At 53.1% G+C, this 17148-nt stretch overlaps 1 protein-coding gene across 1 annotated transcript in view; it reads right to left on the bottom strand.

The window, feature by feature from the left end:
- SLIT3 (slit guidance ligand 3) overlaps positions 1 to 17148 on the bottom strand; it is a gene marked incomplete at its 5' end in the record, with an annotated part of 712261 nt that overhangs the window by 106964 nt on the left and 588149 nt on the right. Inside the window, 3 exons of the mRNA XM_004697123.2 lie at positions 4623 to 4694; positions 9078 to 9149; positions 14529 to 14600. Of these exons, the coding sequence (XP_004697180.1) occupies positions 4623 to 4694; positions 9078 to 9149; positions 14529 to 14600 (216 nt within the window). The remainder of the gene's footprint in view (positions 1 to 4622; positions 4695 to 9077; positions 9150 to 14528; positions 14601 to 17148) is intronic.

Below are 17148 nucleotides of genomic sequence, written 5' to 3'. Positions count from 1 at the left end.
GCATGTGGTGTTACCTAACAACCTAATCTCTTGACCAGCCGAGTGAAAAACAACGGCGCTCAGATTGGCATGGCTTTGAATGTGCGCTGGCAGTGATCTTCCTGACAGGAACTGGACCTGTTGACGACGGTCTACTATTTACAGACATCTGAAGATGGTGCCACTGGACTTTACCAAGCTTCCCAGAGGCCATTCCCAAGGCTTCAAACGAGAAAGAACTTTCTGACCTTACAACTGCACAGTGACAACTTATCTTAGCAATCATCCACAAACGGGCCACAGGAGTCTTAGCCTGAGCGCAGGGAGACTTTTTGGTGGCACCGGCGGGATGGAAGTCTGCTGCACTTGGATCCTGGAGCTTCACTGAGCTCTAAGATACTGGAACATTTACTAAAGGAGATGATTCTGTGAGACCCCAGAGAACAGGTGTCAGGTGTACAGGCATCTCCTAGGAGTGTGGAGGTTGTGTCCATGTGGACCCATTTGCTTCAGCCTCTGTGAAACTCTAAACCAGGCGTCCTCAAACTATGGCCCACGGGCCACATGCGGCCCTCCGAGGATATTTATCCAGGTCGCCGGGTGTTTTTGCCCTGTTTTGATTTTTACTTCAAAATAAGATATGTGCAGTGTGCATAGGAATGTGTTCAGAGTATTTTTTTAAACTATAGTCCGGCCCTCCAACGGGTCTGAGGGACAGTGAACTGGCCCCCTGTTTAAAAAATTTGAGGACCCCTGCTAAACTCTTAGTGTTGGCCACCTGCTCAAATGACCATGCCAAGCACACCTCCGGGGGCGGGGCATGTGCACAGGCACACAGTGCTGGGTGAGTTTGGTGGGACTAGAGAAATGGGCAGGAGGTGGTAGGGCAAACGACCCTCTACCCAGCAGCTTCATGACGAGACCCAGAGAGGAAATTCGCAGGAGCGCCGCTCTGTGGTGTCAGGACGGCTGTGGCCCTGTGATGAAGCCCCGAGTTGGAGAGAGAAGAAACTCCCAGACCACTCACCAAGTGCCCGATGTCACAGGAGAGAAAATTACCCAGACTGCCGAGGTCTTCAAATCAGAGCGTCTCCAGTCTAACCAGGAGAAATCCAGTCTACAGCTGAGGGAACGCTAAATTAGATCTCATCAGGACCCGCTTTCCGACTGCACAACAGGATGACAAAAAGCAGTGCTGGCCACCGCAGACCCCTTGCTTGTTGTCCCCTGGAAGGGGGCCTGGCTGAGAGGTGTCAGTCACCGGGCTCCAGAGATGGGACGCGGTCTCTGTATTTACTGCCCAGCTGTTCAAATTGATGATGGGGGCTGGAAAGTGGGGGTGGTGGTGGTGTTAGTGCTACTAACTTCAGGACTGCTATCAGCTTGGAGGTGGGCGGCCCGTCCCACATTTTAAAATATGCATTTATTCGGTCTTTGCCACCTGCTGGGCACTGTTGAGCACTTGGAATCACATCACCTTATGCGTCTCCCTGATGTGTGCAGAGCACTCTCCACACGCACAATCCCTGCCGCCAAGCTGAGGCCGATCACAGCGACCTTATAGAACAGGGTTACCCCTAGGGGCTTTTGAGACTGTCACTCTTTTGGGGAAAATAAGCCTTGTCTTTTTCCCCAAGGAGTAGTTGGTGGTTTTGAACTGCCGACCTTGTGGTTACTAGTCCAACGTGTATTGTGCTGCCCCAGGGCTCCTGAGCACAGGGCCTGTGAAAGGATATCCCCACCAGCCCAGTCGAGCACACCACAGCACATCCACGGCAAGGCAAGGCGCTATGGCTGCTCTCCTGTCAGGGGAGCTGCCGTTAACAATCCTGATGGTCGCAGTTATAACTTAGTTTCTTTGCTGCAAGGAAAGAACACTGTCTGTGAGACCCGCAGCTCCCGCAGAGCCCCAAGGGTCGTGCTAATGAACCGCCTTTAAGGCCCACAGAGGGCTGGGCTCCAGTCTGCACATCCAGAGACCCACAGACGGTGACAGCCATGGAGCTGAGCGATGGGGAGAGATGAGGGTGCAGAGCAAACATGCAAGCTGTGTCTGTCTAGCGTCAGCTTCGTGGACCCAAGCCTGACCACCTCTAGGATGGACGCGTGGTCTGGAAACTTGAGAGGCATCCCTCGGACTTGATGCAATCCCTGTAAGCCCGCCGGGAATCTGTCGGGGCTCAGACAGAGGCTGTGGAAAAGGGAGGCTGTAAGAGCTTTCCCTCCGCCCCTAATCGTAGATGCACACTGTAGAAGGAGCAGAATGCATTTCAGGGTGCAACTCAGGGTACAGTCGAGAAAGACTCAGAAGTGGGGTCCCGTCTCTCCCTGAACCAGCCAGGGTGGTTTCAGAGAGCTTTCTCTCAGGAGAGCCCAAGGGCAGCTCAGGGCTCAGGAGAGCCCAGCTTGTGGCTTCTTGAGGGTTTTGCCAATGGACTTCTTTTCAGTTACAAGGTCTGCTGCCTGCCAATGGTGAAGGCCAGGGGCCAGGTGGAACTCCCCAGTCAAGGCAGGAAGAGGCCAGCTACTAGATGAGACTCTCACCAGCAGTCCCTCCATCATTGTTCCTGCCCCCGACTCCCCAGCTGTGACCACCTGCTGAGCCTGCAAACTCACCACACAATTTCTCTTAGCTGCCCTGGGGTGCAGGGAGGCCCTAGCCCTTTCCTCCCTGCCGTGACCCAGAGGCGCATGCATCTTTAAAAAGATATATGCACCTCTACTCAGATGCACACTGCTATGGATTCAGTTGTGTCCCCCCAAAGTCAACACCGAACCAATGGCAGTGAGCTTGGTTTTTGGGTTTATACCCATGGGAGAGAAGCCCTGGTGGGTATGTGTTGGGCTGCTAACTGCAAGGTCAGCAGTTCAAATCCAACAGATGCTATGTGGGAAGACGGCAGGGCCTGCTACTCCTGTACAGAGTCATAGTCTCACAAACTTGCAGGGGCAATTTTACCCTGTCCTACAGGGTCATTGTGAGTCGGCATCAACGGGATGGCAGTGAGGTTTTATTTTTTTATACTCATGGGAGGGAGTGCTGATGGTGCAGCGGGTGACCACTAGGCACCAAAGGTTGGCGGTTCAAACCCATTAGTTACTTCTCATGGGAAAGATGAGACTGTCTGCTCACTTAAAGGTTTACAGTCTCCCAAACCCCAGGGAGCAGTTCTCCTTTGTCCTGTAAGGTCTATGAATTAGAGTGGGCTCAAGGGCAGTGGGTGATCACTGTGGGAATTCATTTGGGAATAAGGATTCCTCTCTTATGTTAATGGGCCTGTGTGTCTCACAGGTAATTGCTCTTCAGCCACACGGGGAGCAGAAAAAGCACAGCGAAGCATGAGATCAATAAAGAATCCAAGAATGCCCAGTCTACAGAAACACAGTGATTCCTGTCCAGAAACGGCAGAAACAGTGCCTTCCCTTACAGCTGTGGCCCCAAATCCAAACGCCCAGCCTCCTCGACTCTAAGAACATAACCTTCTGTTCTTTAAGAGCTCCTACTCATGCTGATTCTGTCACAGCAGCGCTCAGAAACGCACCTTTCCAATATACAAGACATGTGGGTCTGCGAGTGGGACCAGCTCGAAGCCGCAGGACCACTCAGTTCTGTGCCAGGTTCCAACCCCCTTCTCCCGGTGTGACTGCGGTCTGGTGTTCTCCTCCCTCAGAGGACACGATGATCCAACACACATGGCACAGGTACCGACAGTACTCGCGACGCCCCCAGAGCAGCGGTGCATGTGTGTGGATGCATGCACACACTCCCACACAGACACCCCCAGTAGCCCACACCAAACCAACTCAGAGTGACCCCAAAGAACTGGGATGTCTCAAACCATCAATCTTGAGGGAAGCAACTAGCCTCATCTCTCCCTCAGAGCACCTGGTGGGTTTGCACTGCTGCCCTTGTGGTTAGCGACCCTACACCGAACCTGGTGCCCTACCAGGGTCCCACGCCCGTGGTAGCTGCCTAACACAAACCAGAGGCAACGCTCTCCTAATCATAAAGTCTTAAAATCTAGTATGAGCTCAATTCCTTTTCTTGCCTCTCCACATCCGAGTTCAATTATCCTCCTCAAACATTTCAGCTCAAATGACCAGAATGAAATAAATGCAAATAAATAATATCAGAGCTTAAACTCTGAAGCCACATATCTTCCTGTAAATCAAATAAACCTTCCCCCCTTAGCCCAACCTTACCCAGATGGAGTCACCTTGGTGACCGATGACCCTTTTCCTTAATTACTTTCCCTCAACCCCCCCGACCCCGCAGCACACTCTGGCCCCCAACAGCCCACATCCGAGTCCACATGTCCACTAACGGCCCTGTTTCGGCTTTTGTCTTGGAATTCAGTGTGGAAACGTTCTCTCAACTCTTCCTTGTGTCTAGCTTAAGCCAGCATCCTGAGCTGTGGTATCAACTGGTCCTTATTGACCTTGACCTTAACCTTGACCCGTCTTGCCAACGCCCCAATTCTCCTTCCACATGAAAACAGGCAATGGAGGCAAGCGGGGCACGGCTCAGAGCTGCCTCCCTTTTTGCGGGTGCACCATGTCCCAGGAAGGGCCCTCCCATGCATTGCTCAGAACAGAGCCTGCCAACAGCCCCAGAGACCAAGAGAGACAAGACTCCTACTCACAGCAGCTGCAGGGACACCAGCCCGTCAAACAGTCCTTTGGCAATCTCCGTGATCTTGTTTCCATAGAGCACCCTGAAAGAGAGCCGGAGAAGACAGAGGTCAGGGTGTGAGGAGCCAGTGTTGGCTCTGGGGGTGGGGGCTTTCAGCACACCTCTTCCTTCCCAGCACTCATGCTGCATGAAGGTTCCGGCGTGGACTCTCCCAGTGGCCCTGGGTCCACACCAACTTCTCCCCTCTCAGCGGGCCCTCCAGGGACCCCGTGACACCGAGGCAGGACGTATTTCCAGGGTGGAGTGGCAGGCAAGGAGAGATGGGCTGTACCCTGCTTCACCGCCCAGTCAATAATCCGCCCCAGGAAGCAGCAGCTCCTGCGTGGTATCCTGAGAGCCGCTAATCTGACTCAAAGCCGGGCAATAAATAAGACGTGTGGGAAGCGGCTGGCCCTGTGTCCTCTCATCTTCCATGGGTATCGATCAGGCCAAACCCAGCCTATAGAAGGTTGCCTTTTAAAACCGGATGTGTCTTAGGAATTCCTGAGCCAAGTCCGTAAATCATCTACCTAGACTGGGCTTAGAGCTTAGCGCATCTGGGATCATACCCAGATGACTCAGGGCTGCGGAGTCAAAGATTGGCTCCCTGGGCAGACTCAGAAGCAAGGGACCACTGTGTGGAGTGATGGTAGCGTCTCCAGGCCATCCCCTTTTCTGTCCTTGAGTTCCAGGTACCCAGGAACCCTGGCTCCTTTTACTCCTCTCTCTTTCAGGCCCACTGTCCCCCTGACTCTGTTGTTTCTCAACCATGGGCCAGCTTTGGGAAGAGGCCTGAGGAAGACGTCTTTGGGGTCTGCCACTCCAGCCCCCAAACCGGTAGCCTCTGTGCCTGGTCTTGTCTTGACCGTAGAAGCTGAGGGCACTCGTGGGCCCTCCCTGCTTTCCCCACTGCGAGGACTCTGCTGTTTCTTGGGCTCAGACGTCTCAGAAATGGTGGGCACCAGGCTAAGGAGCATGTTTTCTTCGCTGTTCTTTCCAAATTCCCCCTTGGTCCCCAAAATGCCCTACGTGAATGTGATATTCAATCCCCACCAAGACAGCAAATGTGGACAGCTTCTTTGAGGAGGCAAATGATTGGGATGAGGAACTGGAGGGATAAATTCAGCCTCCCAGGCTCCACCCATCTCCAGCCTCTGCAGGGAGGGAAGAGTGAGCGTCTCCCTCAGCCTGTGGGTATTTTATTACATTTCAATAATTTACTGACTCAAGAGACATCAGCACAATGGCTCAGGCTCCCATTTGTAATTCACACCAGAGTCCCACCACACATTGTGCCCAGGACAGTAAAGCCACTGCCTGTCTGCTCGTCCAGGCTGATGTCCCTACTGCTGCTGTTGTCCATTGCTGCTGGCGTGTGTTCCTCAACGCACCCACCACTCCTCAGTCTGGGCTACCTGGAGCCTCCTGGGCTGAGACCATTCCCCGATGGGCTGAAGCCTGGCCAGCAGCTCCTGACACAGTAGAAGTTGTGACCTTAGCGATTGGAGCAGACATGAACGCACTGGGTGCCATGCACGATGGAGCCTTCATTGGATTACAAAGGTGTCTGAGACTCGCCTACCTGTGTGCCCACCATGAGACGTGTGAGTGGAGACCTGTCTGGCTTTGCCAAGATCCTTCCTTGACTACCGCCTTCCTGCCTGTAAGGCCCGAGGTCAAGCATCTCCTGGAGGGGCTTGCCCTGAATATTGCAGTTGATGGTTTTCATCCTTCCTACTCACCCGTCTCTTTGTCTCCACTCTGTCGTAAGACTTATCATCAGGATGCGCCATGTTGTTGTCTTGGTGAGCTATCTGTCTCATGGGAACCCACGCACAATGGCTGGGAAGACCGTCCTGTGCCAACCCCTATGGCAGACTGGGGCTCAAGCCACTGGGATCCCTAGGGTGCTCGGGGGGTGATGGTTGGAAGTGGATCACCAGGCCTTTCTTCTAGTCCATCTCAGGGTGGACGCTCTGCTGACGTCTGTTCAGCTCAGCATCACAGCCACACACAGACCTCCCCCGACCGTGGTGGCTGGGCTTGAGGTGTGTTGGTGGGGAACTGCACCTGGGATTCCCCCATGGAAGGTCAGAATTCTACTGCTACACTTACACGTGTCCTACCACTGGACACACACTTAGACATTGATACACATGCTACATGTCCTCCATGTTTAGCGGCAGAAGAGGTCTATATATTTCAGTATGGGGGGACATTATGCGGCTTGTTTGTGGCTGTGTCTCTGGAGCCTGGCATGGGGCAGGGACTAGGACACAAGTGATCTTGCCAAATGGTTAGGAGGAACGAATGGACCCAGCATGGAGTCAAGGACCTCAAAGTCTTAACCTAGGCCACTCGTGCTCTTGACCAAGGGGCCTGCTTGTCAAGGTCCCTGACACGTCTTCAGTGCCTATTGTTATCTGGGGAGGAAGATGAGGCTGTCTACTGCCATAAAGATCTACACCCTCTGCAGCCCTCTACAGGGTTCTGTGAGTCAAAATCAACTGCATGGCGGTGTTTTTCGTAAACCGATATTCTTGTACACAGTAGGTGTCTACTGAACAGATGAGGCGATACTCTCAGAGGGAGAGGCCTTCCTGTAAACCGTGCCCGCTCTAGTTCAGAGTTGGCTAGTGGCACGGCAATTGCAGGCCTGCTCATCGGACTTTGAATTTCTCTTCCTGCAAGACAGGCAGCATCGTCTCACTCTCCCTAGGCTGTCTGTGCCCAGATGCCCGCAGAGGGCCAGCGACCAGGGCTATGGGGGCGGGGCAGGGAGAGGATACAGAGGCCTTTTCCTTTTCCTCTGTGACATTCAGCCCAATAAGCAGACACTAATCCCACAATCGTGTCTTTGATATCCCAGCCAGATGTTTGAGTCGATAACGGAAACTCATTTACTCTGCACGCAGCAGGAGCAGCCGGCCCCAGCCCTGTATGCAGTCCCTTCTCAATGGATGGGCAGCCGGGTGGGGGTGCTGGGGAGGGCAGTGGTCTCTTGCTATCTCCCAACTCTTATATTAAGCAAACGGGTTTCATGGAGCAGCAAGGTGTGGACAGCCTGCCTCTGGCTAGCCTCGTGGTTCCGTGGGTGGTCAGGCCCCAGAGGACAGCCGCCTCTGCAGTCCCTTATGCTGCTCGGAGGCAACACGGCATGGGGAGAGAGTGCGTTCTTCTGCCCCACTGGCTCTGTGGACCCAGGGTAAGCCACATTCGTTAATTCAGATGCCTATATATGTCACAGTAACAATGTGTCAGGTATTACTGAAGGCTCCAGGGAAACAGCCAGGGTCCAAGCAGAGAGAAATTCCTGCGTCTGTGGAACGGACAGTTGATTCTCCATCTCAAGATCAGTGTGAGGATGGAGCCTGCAACACTCGCTTGAGAACAGTACTTGGGGCATAATAGGTGCTCAGCAAACAAACAAACAAACAAACAAACAAACAAACAAACAAACAAACAATCCCCTCCCAAAACTCAGCTGTCATCGAGTCTGCTCCAATGCCTGGCACCCCAAGGTGTCAGAGCCAGCTGTGCTCCCAAGGGTTTTCAATGACTGAACTCGCAGAAGGAGGTCGCCAGGCCTCTATTCTGGGGCTCATGAGTGAACCAGACTTGACAACCTTTTGGTGAACAGTCAAACACCCAACTGTTTGGGTGTCCCAGGAGTGTCAAGTGCTCAGCAAGCCCTTATTGTGACAGCAGCGGTCATGCTTGGCTGTCTTCTCTAGGAGAATGGGAGTTAGGTAGGAAAGACGGCCCCCGCCCCCCAACATTCCTTATGCACTGATAAGATCAGAACAAACTCCACCTCTTCCTGCCTTTGGGGGGGGGCGGTCTAGGAGCACCACGCTTGCATTGGGGACTGCTTCGGTTCCCCCAGTGGGCTGCCTATGGGCTTTCAAAGTCAAGGGCAGGCAGGGTTATAGGAGGGAGTGGATGCTTCTTCAGAACAGGGCCATGGAGTTGGCCCAAAGAGAAAGTCTGAAAAGCAGGAGAAGAAAGTGAGCTGCCGTCTTGTTAAAGGCTTGGAAGCGGGGAGGAAATGGGCAGTGAACACATCCTGCAGGTCTCTCCTCTGCACCCCCACCCCCCCAGACAGCGCTTTGCAGCACATGGGGTGGGAGGGCGAACGTGGGGAGAGCAGAAGATGCATTAGAATTAGAAGCCAATAACTGGGAAAGCTGCCGGGCACTTAATCAATAAAAATAATGCATTTGAGTTGTAGAAATATTCCCCAGGATCAATTTCCCCTGCAGATATATTTGTTTCTTTTGCCAGAGTGGCCCATGCATCTAGAGGGACACCGAGCCTTGAGAAACGGCGCTGGAGCGATGCAGCCGCACCCATCCCATGCCCACCCGACGTACATCCCGACCGTCCAGCACCCGCCCCACCACATGACCCTCCGTTTCCTACTTACAGGGATGTGAGCGACTTCAGGCCCTGGAAGGCATCCGGAGCGATGTCCGAGACCTGATTCTTGCTGATGTCTCTGAAACATGCATGAGGGCACAGGTAAGACCAGGCTGTTCCTACCCATGAAGTCCAGCATTGCAGGCATTCAAAATGAATGGAATTAATGAATCCACCAATTTATGTATTCACAGTGCAAGTCAAACTTCCTCATGGTAGCAAACATCTAGGCTTCAAGGATGGTCTGCTATGACGTCTTGACCTTGACCTTGAGTCCATGAGCCCTCTCCTTGGGTGGAAAACCGAGTCCGGCCGAGCCTGCTGACATCATATTGGTCACGACCCACATCATGCTCCATAGGGTTTCTTGGTGGGGACCTTTATGGATGCAGAATGCCAGGCTGTTCCTCTGAAGTACCAGTGCATTCACGCCGCTAGCCACTTCAGGTTAAGAGGTTAAGCGCAAATCACTTAGCAGTACAACCATCTGTTGTTGTTATAAGCTGCTTTCAGGTGGGTTGCAGCTCAGTGACCCAACGCACATCGGAACAAAACAGCGCCCCGTTCTTCACCATCCCCAGAATGGATTAAACCCCCAAGCAAACTCACTGTCATTGAGTCCATGCTGACTCAGCCTCCCTAGAGCACAGAGTAGAACTGCCCCATCGGTTTCCAATCAGACTGCCCACATCGTTCTCCCGTGCAGTGGTTGGCGGGATTGAGCCACTGATCTTTTGATGAGCAGCTGAACAATAAACTACTCTGCCACCAGGGATCCCTTCTAGGTCACCAGGGTTCCTATAGACATCATCCACTTGCCTTCTGGCTCTGCAGAGGCTTGCCTCCTTGAAGCCCTGAGTCACCTCCGCTCCCCGGTGACTCCTTGTCCTGACAGGAGGCTTTGGACAGTGACTTTAGAATATGCCTGGCTCTGTGCACTCTGGGCTCTGTGAGGTGAGCCCATCAGGAAATTCTCTGGGGATGCCTTTGACACGTAGGTTTGTCACCGGCAGGATTGCTCAAAGAAGCACAAGCCCAGGGCTTTGGCATAATGAGATGGGGAAGAATGCTACCGAGCCTGGGGTGCGGGCTGGGTGACTACAGGGATCTCTCACCCTGGCTCTGCTCAGAGACCCTGAGGGTTCCCAGCACTGTAGGCCTCCTGAGAGCTGGGAGGTCAGGTCCTGCAAACAGCCTTTTACTGAGGGGAATTCTTTCTCTCAGAGTCATGAGCTCAGAGGTGGCCTTTGCTTTCCTGTCACTGGAAGTGGGGAGGGGAGCTCCAATTTAGAGCCACCACAAACCTCTCGGCTTTTTTCTTTATGAGAATATATTAATGGGTCTTTGTTTTGAAGCAGAGGGAGTGCTGAGGTCTTGGAGGGTCAGCAAGGCGGAGATGAGGGGATATTGAGGAAAAAGCACATCTAAGTAGATCCTTGAGCAACTGCCTCCAGCAAATCAGCTCCCTCAGCTCTTCACTACTCAGCGTTGCCATCCTTCTGCTAATAGCCTTCAAAGGGCCCGGGACAACCCCTGCCTGGGCCTCTGCCCCCTCTCACCCAGCCCTGGCTCCCCACACCTGTAGTTGAAAGACACTTCACAGGTTAAGGCTTCTTAGGCACAGCTGAAGCGCTGATCCCCTTAGCAGGCGAGATCTCCTCAATCCAATCGCCAGCTTACACCCGGCTTTCCTCCACTCTCCATTTTTCTGTAAGGGTCTTAGCGAGCAAATGCCCCAGGATTATCCCCATCTCGCTTGCCTGCAGCATGAACTCCATCCAGGGCACAGGAGGCACTTCTGTGACTTGTGTCACCGGAAATGCACTCCTGTCATGGGAGGTAGGTGCTTGGGCAGCAACCTACCTCTCCCTGCAGCACGAGAGGGTGGGGGAGGTGGCTTTAGAGATGGTGTAGAGTGGGGAATTGGTGACAGGATACTTTAGCTGGGCATCATGGCTGAGGAATATTTAATCTTACACTCAATCTTAATCCTGTAGGATGGAAACAGCAGCCCTGAGAAGCAAAGTCCCTGGGGGCACAAGCAACCGCACAGCTGCTGGGCTTTAAAGCAGTAACCTCAAGGCTCCTGATTCTCAGCCCCCAGGCTCTTCTGGCTGCTTCAAGGTGACAGATGCATGCAGGACACACTGGGCCTGAGGAAAGCCTCTGCTACCCAGGGATCCCTGTGGTCCAGCCTGTCCAGTCCACAGCAGGTGGTTCTAGAAATGACCCCTGGGCATAAGTTCTCAAGTCTTGCTGCTGCTAAGTTGACTCATGGCAACCCCGCACACAGAGGAATCTGACTGCTGTGATCCATGGGCAGATCCACGGGTGGATCCACGGGCAGAATTTTGGGGAAGATTGTCGTCAGGCCTATTTTCCTAGTCTGTCTGTGTCTGAACATTCCACTGAAGCCCTTTAAGCGGCACAGCTCCACACCAAGCTCCACGGATGGATGGATGGATGGATGGATGGATGGTGCACATGAGAAGCACTGACTGGGAGTCAAACCTGTTTCCTGCATGGAAGGGGAGAGGTCTACCGCTGAGCCGACATGTGCCTCTCGCTCATCTTACTGGAGTGCTTCTTACAACGCACCCGCAGAGAGTCTGGCTCGGTAGACAGGGTGGGTACCAGGAGCTTCACATTTGACAAATCTCCAAGTGATTCCCACACATTGTTTCAGAATGTGATCAATCTCAGGGCCCACGCCAGTCCCCTGGGGCTTACAAACTGGATGACCAAGAGGGCACAGTCCTTCCAGACTGCACAGAACAGGGATGGAAACGCCACACGCTTTCTAGGGCCAGGCTGGCCAGTGTGAGGGAGACAATAGGGTGTTCTGGAGCTTAGAAACAACAACAACAACAACAACACGGCTCTAACTACCTAGAAACCAAAACCTCCTTGCCATCCAGCAGATGCTGGCTCATAGTGACCCTATAGGACAGGGTAGAACTGCCTCTGAGAATTTCAGAGAGTGTAACTCTTTATGAGAGTAGAAACCCTGTCTTTCTCCTGAGGAGCAGCTGGTGGTTTCGAACTGCTGACCTTGCAGATCACAGCCCAGTGTGTAACCACTATGCCACCAGGGCTCCTTTACCTACCTATAGTGTATGTAAATGATAGATCTCTTAACTTACCACTCTAGCCAAACAGTGTGTGTGGGTGCTTACTAGTGGACGAGCTCAATCAGGCTACTCGGCTTTCCCTAGGAACGGCTCCTCTACAGGAGGGAAAGAGCCTTCATGTGGATCTCTCCTTCTCTCTCTCGGCAAGATTTGAATGTGGTTCTGTCGGACTGGATGAAAACATCTTTCTGTCAGATATTAGAGATGAACTGGGCAGGTCTAGCTTGGAGAGATGTCCACGTAGGGTGTTGGGCTCTGTTATTACCAGGGACCTCACTTCTCCCAAGCCTTTGCACATCAGCCTGGGTTCCAGATGTTCCCTCTTCCCCACCGCCATGTCCTGGAGTTGATTGGGGAGGTGGGTGGGGGGTGGGGAGCCATTATCTCCATATCAGTGGCATCAGGAGTGATCAAAAATTAAACTCTCTTTCCAGGTCATGACTGAGAAGGTCTTATGAATTTTGAATGCATGTACCGGGGCGGCTCCGAGAGGATGGAGAGAGGACAGTAATGTGGAGCCGAGCTTTAAATCACCTGGACTTCACAAAAAATTAGAGCAGTCACTTAAATCATGTGAGAGATATAGGTTGGGGCAGGGACTGAACTTGTCATTTTTCACTGAAATGACTAGCTGGCTGCATAATCAAGCTGGGCTTCAAAAATGAATTGGGGGGCGGGGAGCGGTGGTGAGACTTGGAGAGTGAGCGGGGGGAGCAGGGACACCAGGAGATTAATGGCCCAAGGTTTTAAATATTAAGGCCTATATTTATACAGCTCCACCAGCAGGAATGTTGCCAAGTGGAGGGAAGACGACCACACGTAGGGCCGGCTCATTTTGCTGATTTTCCCACGTCTGGAATTGCACCAGGAGAGAATCTGATTTGGTTTGGATTTCCAGGGTGACTGGATGTTGGGCTTCCTGAGATCTTGATACCACTGTTTCGCTGGGATGTTTATTTTTAACATAAAAGGAGTCAGCAGATACTTAACCTCTTTAATGTAGGCCCTTCCACTCAAGGGAAACCAATGAATCAGCCTGGAGTGAAAGCAAGCACAGGATCTCGCCCGTGCACATTTCTACCACCCTGTCTCTCCCCTCTGTGGGGGCCCGGAGAGGGCAAGCGAGCACAGTGGAAGCAGCATCGTGGCCACTGGGCTGTGACGCATGGCGTCTGGACCCAGAAGGGAGAAGGAATCTTGCTCCACACTCTTGACATCTGCGAGAGTGAAGTTGGCCTATTTCTGGATCCCACTCGCCTCCTGTTGGATGCCTGGCTCTGAAAGCGTCCCAGGGCGAGGCTCCAGGCCTCTGTGGGAAGGGGAAGGATGCTGATCTTATGCCTGGGACAGGTCCCTGATGCTGTGAGGTCGGCGATGGCATTGTTAGTAAGGGGTGTCACCAAGAGTGATATTGCCTGGTGGTAGTGGGATGTTAGAGCGGGGTGTATTGGAAATAATCATGGCCAAGATGTGTTGGGAGGAGAATGCCCCGAGACTGCCTAGACCACTGAATGAGGTATAAGGTCCTCGTCATGGTCTGAAGTCCCATGCGGTCCCTACCCACCACTCCAACACAAGTTTCATCTCGCTCTCCCTCACTGTCTCTGCTCAAGCCGCACTGTCCTCCTCACTGTTCACAAAACCTCCATGTACGCTCCCCGGGGGGACTTCGACATACTCTTCCCACTGCCTGCGAGAGCCTCAAGACCCCTCCATTCAGCTCACCTGCATATGGCGGCCTTCTCGGCCAAATCCACCTGGAATGCCACCACCACCATTCTCTGCCCCCGTCTCTTCCTTCACTTTATTTTGGGTACGTATCACTTTCTGATACTCCTTGGTTTATTTTCTGTCACCCCTCACTTGAACGCTAGTTCCACGGGAGCAGGCTTTGTATGGGTGCGTTGCTGCATCCCCGGGAATCCTGGCACACAGCAGACGCTCGGCGCTCATTTGTTCAGTATATGAATGCATGCTGCCTGTAGGGCTGCTGTGGCTGTCTACACATGCAGGACCAGTCTCTCCTGAAACTCCCAAGTCAAGGGACAGCAACATTGGTGACAAAACTCAAACCAGACTCCTTGCCGTCCAGGCGGTTCCAACTCGTCTCCACCTTCCTGCCTCACAGCCAGTTTTACTTGGCTCTGGTCGGAGAGCCCTTGGCCATCCAGGTCTAAGTTCACACATGAGATACTTTGAATCTTATGAATGCTCCCAACCTTAGGAGAGCATTCCAGGTCTGTCTGAAATCAAACTGCCCGCTACACATCACATAGGACCCCGACACAGAAAACATCCGGCTCATTTTCTCGGGGGCACACACTCACATTCGCTTCAGCTTCTTGTACTGGGTGAAGGCTCCTGCAGGGATGAACCTGACGGCGTTCTGCTCCAGGCGTCTGGGAAACAGAGCAGAGAAGAGTCAGTTGACCAGCTGTTAAAGAAGCCCACTACTTTCCCTGGCCTTCAGAGGAGATGGTCTCTCTCGTCACAGGACACGAGTTCGGGATTCAGGGGACAAGGCAGACAAGGTGCATCTAGCATCCACCCAAGGGCATAATTCCACCCGCCCCACTCCTTTTTAATGGCTTTATTGGCACTTGATCCACATAGCATACAATTCAATAGTTCAACCGTATGAGAAGAGTTATACAATATTTACCACATTTTAGGACATTTTCTTTTCCCCGCTACTCACTGTTATTTATGCACATTAAAAAAATACGCAACCAAACATTCTCCACTTCAGCAACTTCTACATGTCTAATCCAGTGCTGCTCTTCCTGTTGTCTAGCCATTATTGTTCCCCCTCTCCAAACTGTGCCCCCGCCATGAAGATGAACTCAATGCCCCTCAGCAGAGGGTCTTCCTCCTTCACCCACGGGCACCAGAGGCCAAGTCTGATGTGTTTCCCTCTCTCTTTAAAGTTTTCTTGATAGGATATTCACACACCGCACACTTCCACGGTTAAACTGCTTCTGAGAAGAGTGTGCGTACATCATCACAGTAAGCTCCGATGACCCCTTCCCACCCCTTTTCATGACATGCATGAAAATCCTTTTGGATTTTCACGTTTGAACATTTTCACAGTAGAATATTGGAAAAACACATGAAGTATGGTCTACATAGTTCATGCTTCCATCGTCTGGTTAACAGTTCCAGCGAAGCATCTAGAAACCCTGGAGCACGCATCTTCTTGCTGTAGAATGGGCCTGGCTCTTCTCGGAGAAGGCCTCCTCCTCAAGGACTCACGGCCCTGGCTCTCGGAGCACCTCCAGCACCTCCAGGGAGCAGCCAGTCAGAGTTCCACAAGGAGAAGGACGAGCCCAAAGAGACAGACCCCAGGCCCGCCAGGCATCTCAATCACGGAATCACGTCCCTCTGTGAATGACCGCACTGCCTGTGGGCTTCTGCACACCGGTGTCCAGGGCGGACTACGGGGGCGGGCTTTTCTGATATTGTGAGGAAGCAGCCGTAAGGTCTCTAGGCTCCCGGCCTCACATCTATCAGCCTGCTCGCTGACACCCCTCAGCCCCTGGGGCCCAGTTTGGATCCCCCTCCTGGGCTCCTACTGGAGTCAGCGGCCTTCGCTTCATGCAGAGTTCCTGAAGCGCGTCCTCCCCTAGGACTCTGAATCCAACAAGAGATTCTGCAGGCCCGGGCCCAGCCCTGCCTTGGAAGAGATGCAGCCACGGGAACGAGCGAGCATGTCTGCTCTCCGTTCGTTCATCCCTCAAATGACTTCCCATCACCGCGAACAGGTGTGGTCGGCAGCAGACACGAGGGGAGGCGGTCCTCGATTAGAGGTGATGAATGATGCCCGGACCCAGGCTGAGCACTCGGCATCTCCCTCATCCATCTCCCTCCAAAGCACAGGTCTTTTCATCACCTCCTCATTGGGTGCAGGCACTCCCCAGGCTGTAAGCCGGGAGCCACCGAAAAGGGGCACGTGTGTGTGTGTGTGTGTGAGATGAGGGGTGTGTGGCCTCTGAGGGAGGCCTGGCTCCCTCCGAGGCTTCCACAAGTGGGTGCACATTCTGGCTCGGACCAACCATTCATCTTGAAGAGTGATCCTTCCTGCAGAGTCGGGGAGACAGTCGTATTAATTTGTACCTCTGTGATCTCATCTTCACTGGGGGAGCAGGGTATTTGTTACTGGAGTCGCTAATGGAGCAGTTTGCCAGCAATTTTCCCATTTCAAACAACATCTCAGCTGCTAATGTGGAACGGTTTGTCAGGTCGACCCATAACACAGACAAATAACTCTCCGGGCAAAGGGACCGGAGCGTCAGGACAGATCATTCCTGGCTGCCGGGAGAACAGTCTACAAATGAGATGGCCACGGTACATTAACCATGCCTTTGTGCCCTGCTGAAGGGGAACGGGCAGGGTGCTTTGCAGGGAACGTGGGCACAGGGTGGCTGGCAGGCCTGGGGTCAAGGGGCCTGGCTGATGAGCCCAGAGTGGGCTAAGAAAGCTGGCCACACAGTCTCAGACTGTGGACTACTGGATGCAGTCACCCACAGGGGCAGGCTGCCCTGACTGGGACATTCCAAGGACATTCTTGTTTTCCAGCTGGGGGGAGCAGGGATTTCTCAGCCAAGGTAGGGAATCTGTGGTCTCTGGGGTTGCCAGTTGGGCAGCAACTGCTCCCTGGGAATCCCGTGGTTCACCTGCAACTTTGGCCAGGGATTTGGCGCCTTTGGACAGAGCCCCAGTCTGGAAGGATGGCAAGCTGCTCACTTTGAAAGGAGGCTCTGCAGCTCCAGACCCAACCTCGTCAAGCCTCGTGTTTCTCACGGTCAAGGACCACTTGCCCCTGCGGGGGTAAATGCTGAGTGAGACACTTAGCCCTGGGCCTGGCATTAATAAGTGCCTAACGTATATTATGTCTTATTGTTGTCACTACCCAGACCCTCACTGAGTCAGGCCAGCGTTGGCCATGTG

This window comes from Echinops telfairi, unplaced genomic scaffold (assembly GCF_000313985.2).
Source record: "Echinops telfairi isolate 266 unplaced genomic scaffold, ASM31398v2 ScPeMD7_7469;HRSCAF=8507_0, whole genome shotgun sequence".
In the NCBI taxonomy this organism is placed as follows: Eukaryota; Metazoa; Chordata; class Mammalia; order Afrosoricida; family Tenrecidae; genus Echinops; species Echinops telfairi.
Note: the sequence above shows the minus strand (reverse complement) of the source record. Positions and strands in the feature narration are given on the sequence as shown.